This window comes from Vespa velutina, chromosome 8 (genome assembly GCF_912470025.1).
Source record: "Vespa velutina chromosome 8, iVesVel2.1, whole genome shotgun sequence".
Taxonomy (NCBI): domain Eukaryota; kingdom Metazoa; phylum Arthropoda; class Insecta; order Hymenoptera; family Vespidae; genus Vespa; species Vespa velutina.
Genome location: NC_062195.1, coordinates 1,510,001 through 1,520,000, shown reverse-complemented (window position 1 = coordinate 1,520,000; position 10,000 = coordinate 1,510,001). Strand labels below are relative to the sequence as shown.

Genomic DNA, 10,000 nt, shown 5'->3' with positions numbered 1-10,000 from the left:
AGTAGTAGTAGTAGTAGTAGTAGTAGTAATATCATCAACATCAGTAACAATAACAACAACAGTGGCAAAATTGACGTCGAGTCATCGTCATCTTCTTCCTCCTCGTCCTTCTCTTCGAGTAACGTTAGATCGAACGATCTTCATCGATCTTCTCGATTAAAGTTACGATACGAGAACGAACACAATAAAAATATTGATCGTGGACATTATGAATCATCTAGTATACGTTCGATCGATGATGATTCCCCGTCGCAATATCTTCGTTCTACCGAATCGATCGAGCTAAAGGATTTCAATGACATAAAAGCGATATCCTTTCAAGTACCAAAGCCAGAAATGTTTGAAGAGTTAAATGGCGATGAGAAGGAACGTGATAGTTCCTTAGAATCAATTGTTAAATCTGTTCGTAAGAATAATCATGATATCGATAATATCAAAATTGAGGATCCATTAAAAATGATACCGGAAACGAGAAAGGATCGTTCGAGATTAATGAACGAATTATCCGGTAATGAGAAATCAACGAAAGCGTTTTACGAGATCAAACCATCGGTTAAAACCGAACTCGAAAGGAATAATGACGGTCATAATAATAATAATAATAATAATAATAATAATAATAATAATAGTAATAGTAATAGTAATAGTCGTCGTCAATCGATTATTACTAGCACGCAAAAGACTTTGTTAGGTGGAAAATTTGTTTTGCCGAGCGTTGACAGTGCCATTGGAAAATTTGGACCGTACTTCGTCGATGGCGATCGAGAGATCAACGTAACTGCAAGAATTGGTAGCACCGTTGGCCTTGATTGCAAGATAGGCTTGCTTGGTGATAAAAAGGTAAGAATTATTAAAATAAATCTTTATTATCTTATTATAGAATTGACAAAATTTTCTTTTTTATCTCTTAATTACAGCCAGAATCCAAACGTTCTTTTTTTTATTTTTATTTCTTTTATTTTATTTTTTTTTTTTTTTTTTTTGGTTTTTTCTTGTCCTACAACGGAACACTTAAAATATTGTAAAATTTTCACGCTCAACACCTTTTCTTTTTTTCTTTTTTTTTTTTTTTTCTTATCTTTATTTCATAAAATTAGATCGATATTAATGACAAATAAATCGATCGAACCAAAAGTGAACAATTCGTTATCAATTTTTCATCGTTGAATTTTGTGAATTTATTTTTAATCGATCTTGTTTTCGTGTTTTTCTTTTTTTTTTCTTCTCTCTCTCTTTTCCTTTTCGCTATTACGTGAAACAAAATAATAGGAGTATAATAACGATGGTAACATTTTCATAACTTTTTACACGATTTGATTTAAAATGTATATTTCACTGGGTGAAAATATTTGATCGTTATTTGATGGATAAAAACAAAACTAAAAGCAAAGGAAAAAAAAAAATAAAAAAGGAAGGAAAGAAAAAAAAAAAAAAAAGAGAGGAAAAAATAATCTAACGCTTAAATATCGAAAGCTTATTACCAAAAGTAAATCCATCAGCTAAGCTCTCCAATATCGGAGTTTATGTATACCATTTGCCGTTATCAGATTAAACGGTTCTACTGCAAATCGATCGAGGTACACGCGTTTCCGTTCTCTCTCTCTCTCCCTTCCTCTCTCTCTCTCTCTCTCTCTCTCTCTCTCTCTCTCTCTCTCTCTGTGATGCAAATCGCAAATCTACGTTGGATACGTGGATACGAACGTTTTCGGCTTCGATCGTGATTAGCCTTAATCGAAACGGGAAAGAACAACGGAACTAATCTACCGGGTTGCCCGTTTCCAGAATCTAACCACGAATACCGAATGATTTCATTCGTTAAACCGGTGTAAGAGGGAATGCGTAGTGGTTTGTACATAGAGAACGTTTATGTAATGAAAAAAAAAAAAGAAAAACAAAGGAAAAGATACAAAAAGAAAAAAAAAACAAATAAAGAAAAAGGAAGTAAAAAAAAAGAAAATAATAATAATAATAATAATAAAACAACAACAAAGGAACGAGCTCGCTAAATGAGATTTTTTTTCTTTTTTTATTCCTTTATCCATTCATCTCTTGTTTTTTTTTTTTTGTTTCCTTTTCTTTCTTTTTTTTTTTTTAATATAAACTACAATGAAACAATCATTCACGTATTATCGTGAGAAAATCGTTGGGCGTTAATAATAGAATAATTTTATGGATGAGCGAATTAAAAGGGAGAAAGAGAAAAAGGAAATAATAATAATAATAATAATAATAATAATAATAAAATAGAAAAGAAAGGTAGAAGGGAGTGTGACTAAAATGAGTCAAAGTAATAGAGAGAGAGAGAGAGAGAGAGAGAGAGAGAGAGAGAGATCATAATTGCAAACACTTTGTTAATCTTCTCTCCATTTCTTTTTCGTTTACTTTTGCGAGTATATTTCTCTGGTGCACGTTTTGTCAGCAAGAAACTTTCCGCATTTCAATCGGTACCTCTTCTCAGTGTCTCTTTCTCGAGTTTGAGAAACCCCACCCATATCGTTCTCTCTCTCTCTCTCTCTCTCTCTCTCTGTCCCTCTTTCTCTTTCTCATAGATTTTCTCGTGGGCAAGAGGTAGAGTACGAAGTTGCTTGAAATTCCTCAGGGATTCATATTCTCCGGAATACGTAATGTGAAACCGATTGTGGCGTTCGGCCGTGCCAAGGAACGAAAACGAGTGCTTCCGATTCCACCTTGGATATCCATAATATATATAGATATAGATCTATAAATCTATATATATATATATATATATATATATATATATATATATATATATATATATATATTTTGATACGTTTCAAGAATAGCAAACGACTCGAAACCGTCTTCGAGAACGACAAATTTTATTGCGAAACATCGCCTTTCAAAAATGGCCGATTGGTAGTAAAGAAAAATTAGTTTATCATGTGTACATATATATATATATATATTTTTTTTTTTTTTATTTTTATACAAAACATTTGTATCCTTTTTTTAGTATGTGTGTATATATATATATATATATATATATATATATATATATATATATATGATACAAGTGTTTAAGAATATATTAATTAAGAATTAATTAAGTATTTAAATGATAAATGATTCTTACGGAAATGAAAAAAAAAAATAAATAAATGAATTAAGAAATTTTGTAAATAATTTTTCTTTTTTTATTTTATAAAAACCATTCGAAAGTAAATTGTCTTTGGAATAATAGGAATCAATGATTTAACGTACGATTACAATTGTGCCAATCTGAAAGAATGACGATTGATACTAACATTAATATCGAACAATTACTCTTAACGCTACTAATATATAACGTATTGATTAATAATACCAGCTGATAATATCAAACATTGACTAGTCGTATACTACTATATATATATATATATATATATATCAAATATTAACTCGTACTACCGACAATGTGAAGCATTGACTCGTACTATTGCTAATGTATAACACATTGAGTAATAACACTGATAATATCGAACATTGATTCATACTACTATATCAAATATTAACTCCTACTACTGCTAATACCGTATATACCTATATAACTTATTGACTCGTACTACTATTAATATAAAACATTGACTCGGTACTATTGATAATACGAAACATTGACTCGTACTACTGATAACATGAAACGTTGACTCGTACTACTGCAAACTGTGCAACATATTGACTCTTACTACTGATAATACGAAATATTGACTTAGACTGTTACTGAGATTTCATTCGTCAATGACTTATTAAAAAAGAAATAAATAAATAAATCAATAAATAAATGAAAAAAAAAAAAAAAAAAAAAAAGAAAAAAAAACTAGAGATAGAGAGAGAAAAGTCCTTGAAATTGGTGATATGTATCACTCGACTAAATTCGAGTCTTGAAAGACGACAGAGTTAAATTCTCAAGGAAGTTGCTTGCTTACCTTATCCTCCCTCGACCCCGTCCGCCCTTTCTCCAAAGAAGTGAAAACTTTGACCTCTCTCGCGTACACTCTCTCGTAGCACGAACGTCGAAGACTAATGTCGCGGCTGTGAACTAACTTTCGTAACTAACGGTTCCTTGGTCGTCCGTAGGAAACTCGACTTTTATTCGCGAACGTTTGATAAACTCGAAGTTTGAGAATTGAACCTGGATTGATGCTACCCGTGAGAAAGCATTCGTTCTTTTTTGCGTATGTATGTATATATATATGTGTGTGTGTGTGTGTGTTTTATACGGGTTTCCTCGTGTCTTTGTTGTATAGTAATAAACTATAAAAAAAAAAAAAAAGAAAAATATAATAAATAATATCAAAGTTCAAAGATTACGTTATATTTGTATAATTTTTCCTTTTTTTGTTTTTTTTTTTTTTTTTTTTTTTTTTTTTTCTTTTTTCATCCTTGAATACAATTTTCTCTTTTGTTTCTTATCGTTATAGTAAATCATTAGAATGATTTTCTATATTTTTCAATGATAGCTACGGACTATCTCATTTTATCTCGTTTGGATTAAACGCCAAATTCAGATTATTACCATCGAATCGAATCGAATCGATTCCAATAAATTATTTCAATATAATTAAAGGATTAATCTGCAAATTTTTTCTGATTGTTTGTTTATAGGTCACTTGGGTGCAACAAGACGAGGATTCCTTTCGACTTTTAACCGTTGGCAGGATCCCTTATAGCGTCGATCAAAGGATCAGCCTTCATTATCGGTAAATTCGATTATCTCGTAGTCGTTTTAACTATACGAAAGAAAAAAAAAATAAAAAGAAAAAAAGAAAAAAAAAATATATATATATATATATATCTCGATCGTCCCAATCGTGATTACATTGATTCCTTCTTTCCCGTTCTTCCTTTTCAGAAGACAATGAAAAAAAGAGAGAGAGAGAGAGAGAGAATATAAAAATAAAAAGAAAAGAAAAAAAATAGATCCTCGAGAAAATGAAATTACCGAAAGGATTAAACGCGATTTTTATTATTATACATGACTTTTTATATTTATTTTTCATTCTACAACGCAAACGAGAAATTTATTCTATCTCTCTCTCTCTCTCTCTCCCTCCCTCCCTCTCTCTCTCTCTCTCTCTCTCTCTCTCTCTCTCTCTTTTTATTCTGTTTTGCCAAACGAAATAAACGATTTTATGTCCCATGAAAATCAAACGTCCTGGTAAGACGATTCTTTGCGAGATGACAACAGCATCGTCTCGTAGTAAACGAACCACCACAACGACAACCCCAACCCCCAACTTCCCCCTATCTTCTTGTGTCGTTTCTCTTTTTCTTTCTCTTTCTCTCTATCTCTCTCTCTCCCTCTCTCTCTTTTTCACTTGACTGAAAAGGAAATAAAATTTTCCCTTCTTTTGATCGTATCCAGATACCCAAGTAACTGGAGATTGCAAATCCTGTATGCTTCGCCAAGGGACTCAGGACTGTACAAGTGTCAAGTGTCCACTCATCCACCTCTCGTGAAAAAAATTAATGTCATCGTCACAGGTAAGAAGAACAAAAATAACGATTTAGCCGTCCCCTTCTTTTTTTTTTCAACCCCAATTCCACCCACTCTTCCCCCATCCCTATCCCTCTTCTATTAATATTCTCTTACTATTATTCTTTTCTCTTTCTTCTTTTTTTTCTTTTTTTACATTATAACTCCAATTCCTTCGGCAAATAATTTTCAAGGATACATCTTATATGTCATTTGTATTATGTGATTGATTGTATATTTATAGAGAAAGTATAAGAATAAACGAGACATTTTTTAAGGGTGGGCATTGATAGACTGAAGGATTTGAAAATGTTATATAACTCGTTCATTTTCGTTTTTTTTTTTTTTTTTCGTTATTTTCATATCTTCTGTAGATCATCCCTTGAAGATTAAAAAAAAAAACAAAAAAAATGAAAAAATAAAAAAAATGACTACTTACATATATTTCTCGAGCAATGATAAAAGATTAAAAGAGAAAAATATTTTCGTAAAAGTTAATTTTGTTTTAAATATCAATCATCTTTACGATGTTCGTAAAATATTTTTAATTTTCATTATTGTTACGTTTTCGATGTTACTTCGAGAAAGAATAAAAACAAAAAAACGATAACAAAAATACTTCCTCATTCCGCGTACATCTACATATATAATATAATAATGACGATAATAAATCCATCGTCATTCAGTTGCGTCATGTTATTCGGTGGAAAAACAAAAATCAAAAGAAAAGAAAAAAAGAAAAAAAAAGAAACAAAAAAGAAAACAAAAAAAAAGTAAAAAACGTCGACGTATATACATACATATATTCTCTTACTCCGTGAATCGATATAATGATAAATTAATACCTATACATATATACATATATATATATATATATATATATATATATATATATATATATATATTTATCCTGTGTCACCTTCTCGTATAAATAATCACATCGCGTGAAAAATTAGAGGTCGTCGTAGTAGTCGTCGTATGTCTTAGTCGTTCTCATACGTTCGTATAGCTAGTATCTCCGTAGTATCATTCTCGAAGAGACGTAGACATTGGACGTAGACGTAGAAGCGAAGCGAAGTGAAGTGAAGTGAAGTGAAGTGAAGTAATGCCAGATAGAGAGAAAGAAAGAGAGAGAGAGAGAGAGAACGGGAAGATCGGTAAGAGGAGTTTGAGGATAAGGGCCAGGAGGAAAGGGTCAGGAAATCGAAGGCAAGAAGGGTAGTCGAAAGGTTTCCTCTCGAGAACCACACGACGACAGACATCGTAGACGATAGGGGAGAACAGAAGTGGACGATAAAGTATAGACATCGATAAGAGAGTAAGTAAAAGAGAGAGAGAGAGAGAGAGAGAGAGAGAGAGAGAGAGAGAGAGAGAGAGAGAGAGAAGGTCGTTGTAAGAATAAACGGGAAATATATTGGCCTCTTTTCTCTTTCTCTTTTTCTCTTTCGAGTTCGTTCACATCACTCCTTCGTGCGGTCCGAATCCCCTTACGTCACCAATTCGGTGCAATGGAAACCCGCATTTCCTCGACTATAAGCGCCCCGGTGGCCGGTAATCTGATCTGATCCGAAGAGGACCGAACGAGAGAACGTCGGTCCGACCGGTGAACAAAAGCTGGCCCGTAAGGGGCGAAGTAGGGCAGAACAAACCCGGATAGACCGACATTGTTACACCAGCCGTCGTCTTCTCTTTCCCTTTCTCTCTCTCTCTCTCTTTCTCTCTCTCTCTTTCTCTCTCTCTCTCTTTTTCTCTTTCTATTTTTCTTGTCTTCTCACTCGTTCTCACTTATTATCTCTCTTTCTCTCTTACTCACTCGCTCTTTTATACGAATACCTCGACATCGTCGTTGCCTCTCTCCGTCCGTTCTTCGACCTCCTGTCATTGGAATTTCTTTGATCATTGACCCCGTTGTCCAGTAGTTTTCTCTCTCTCTCTCTCTCTCTCTCTCTCTCTCTCTCTCTCTCTTTCTTATAACTCCACCCCCATCTTTTTTTTTCCTTCTCTCAGACGAGTGCCATTAACCAATTTCAACGAGCGTTTCGTACTTTACAATCCTCCAACTTCTTTTGATAGCCATCATAACTACAAATTAATGTCCGATATTCCCAAAGGAATGTTTTCGAACATTGAGATTAGCAATTGAGAATTGTTTTATAGGGATGTAATTTTTTTTCTCCTTTCTTTCAGTTTTATTTTATTTTATTTTATTTTATTTTATTTTTATTTTATTTTATTTTATTTTTCCTTTTTTTTTTTTTTTAGTTATTTTTTTTTCTTCTTTATTTCTCGAATTCTCCGCTCGTACGGATTATATTATCGCTTTATTAAGCGCGAGTTGTAATGCTTAATTACATTATTATTTTATAATCGGTGAAATGATCAGCGGGCGAGTAATTAAACGTTATTGGAAACGAATTTGTTTATATTATGAACAATTAATAATTACGATTGGGAAATAAATATCTGTAATGTATCACTGGTATGTGTGTAACAATCGTTTTAATTACTCGATATCTCTGACTTGTCCTTCGTTATTTCTTTATATATAGATATATATATATATATATATTACTTGTTTTTTTTTCTTTTCGCTTCTTTTTTTTTTTTTTTTTTTTTTTTGTAATAGAACAGGGTTTAGTGACTCTACAAAGCAAAGCTCTTCTATTTGGTGATGGGGAATGGTTGAGAAGGGGGGAAGAATTAATCAAGACTCAATCAACGATCAAAGAGATTAAAGAATAAGGCTCGTAGATTAAATTAACTATCGGTTTGTAATAGTATATGTAGTACGTAGATAGGAGTTTCTCATTGTCATTGAAACAATGAATGGAATTCGTTTGCCACTAACATTAACAAATCCTTATTCGTATTCGCATTCGTAATTACGTAAACCTAGAAAACCATTTGATCTTTGAATTAATTAATTATTATTAATTAATAATTTCATTGATACGATATATCTATAACGATCTATGGAATTAGCCTCTAGCTTGTCAAATCGATTGAAACGATACATGAAAGAAAAAAAATATGTATAGAAATCTGATGGTACGATATATAAATTGCTTTTTAATATTTCTATTTATAAAATATATTTTCAAAAAAAAAAAAAAAAAAAGAAAAAAAAAGCAAAAAAACGTATTGTAAAATATATACAAATGCAGACGTAATTACGATTTCATACAACGACATGTAAAGTTATTAAGATTGGAATAGTCTTAGATTAATCGTTATTATTGATATTAATTATTTTTTATTCGATGATCAAAAATATTTTGTCATTCTGTGATTATAAATAATAAGGATTACGTCGAGTGCATTGACGATTAAATCTTTTTCAAATTCAAAAAGTGCAATTAATCGATTTGACTTGTTGTGAAACGACTCATATACATGCATGCATACATACATACATATATTATATGTACGAGAAAGAAATTTTTGAAATAACAATACAGCGAAAGGATTGAAAGTAGAACAAAAAAAAAAAAAAGAAAAAGAAAAAATAAAGGAAAACAAAAAAGAGAAGAAATAATTCGTATACCTCTGGTTATAATCTACTTGATACTCGTTCATTATACAATAGTTTAAAGCGTGTTTAAATAGTATACGGGATGAGAGAAAGAGAAAGAGAGAAAAAGAGAGAGAGAGAGAAAGAGAGAGAAAGAACAGTAGTTCTTTCACTTTGTTTCTTCAAGAGATACAAATGAGAAAGGAAGCTTTTACGTCTTTTATCTTTCGTCACTCTCGGTTTAGAGAGAAACGAAAAGAGAAAGAGAAACTAAGGCCAAATCTGCCGTTTCGTCTCGTTGCTTATTTTTCTTCGTCTTCTTCTTCTTCTTCTTCTTCTTCTTCTTCTTCTTGTATTTCTTCTACTTCCTTTGACGCGTTCCACCCAAGCCAAAAATGAAACTGTACCTACGAGCTTGTGCTAAAAGGCGAATTCAACAAAATGATTTACTTAACCTCGTTTTCACGTTAAAAGGATAAACAAAAAAGTTGCTGGCTATTATTACGAATTCTCGAATAGTATAAATAGTATATGATGATTATCAAGCAATCGTCTTGTTTTTGTTTTTTGTATTTTTTTTTTTTTTTCTTTCCTTTTCTTTCCCTTCCCTCCCTCCCTCCTCCTCTATCCTACTCCGTCCATGCTCCCAATGAATTATGCAACAAGAACAGTTAACTCTTTTTTATTTTTTTTTATCTTTTCTTTTTTCATTTTTTTTTCTTCCATTTTTTTTTCCTCTCTTCTTCCTTTTTTCTTTTTCTTCTTTTTTTTTCTAAATTCCACAAACAAAAACAAAACAGTTATGCGCAATCGATTAATCGGCATTGCGCACGCATATTGTTATCTCACTTTCGTTTAATAAAATTTCAATCGTATATCAATTTATTTTTCATCCTTTCCTATTCCCCCCCCCCCTCCTCCCCGCCCCCACTACGATTAAAATACACTCTACGATAAGAGTTAAAGAGCAAATGTATTATTCGTTGATCGGTTTTAAATTAAATCAGATTATTAAT

The 10,000-nt window shown here is 31.8% G+C and overlaps 1 protein-coding gene across 6 annotated transcripts in view; it reads left to right on the top strand.

Moving 5' to 3' along the window:
- LOC124950889 (hybrid signal transduction protein dokA-like) overlaps positions 1–10,000 on the top strand; it is a 106,232-nt gene that overhangs the window by 54,049 nt on the left and 42,183 nt on the right. For 5 of the 6 annotated variants that reach the window (XM_047498339.1, XM_047498337.1, XM_047498338.1 and 2 more), the window contains 3 exons: positions 1–840; positions 4,603–4,697; positions 5,363–5,481. The exon at positions 1–840 is cut by the window's left edge and continues 824 nt beyond it. In XM_047498339.1, the coding sequence (XP_047354295.1) occupies positions 1–840; positions 4,603–4,697; positions 5,363–5,481 (1,054 nt within the window). Of the gene's footprint in view, positions 841–4,602; positions 4,698–5,362; positions 5,482–5,717; positions 5,908–10,000 lie in introns of those variants that run through there. The other variant, XM_047498340.1, reaches the window with a different exon arrangement.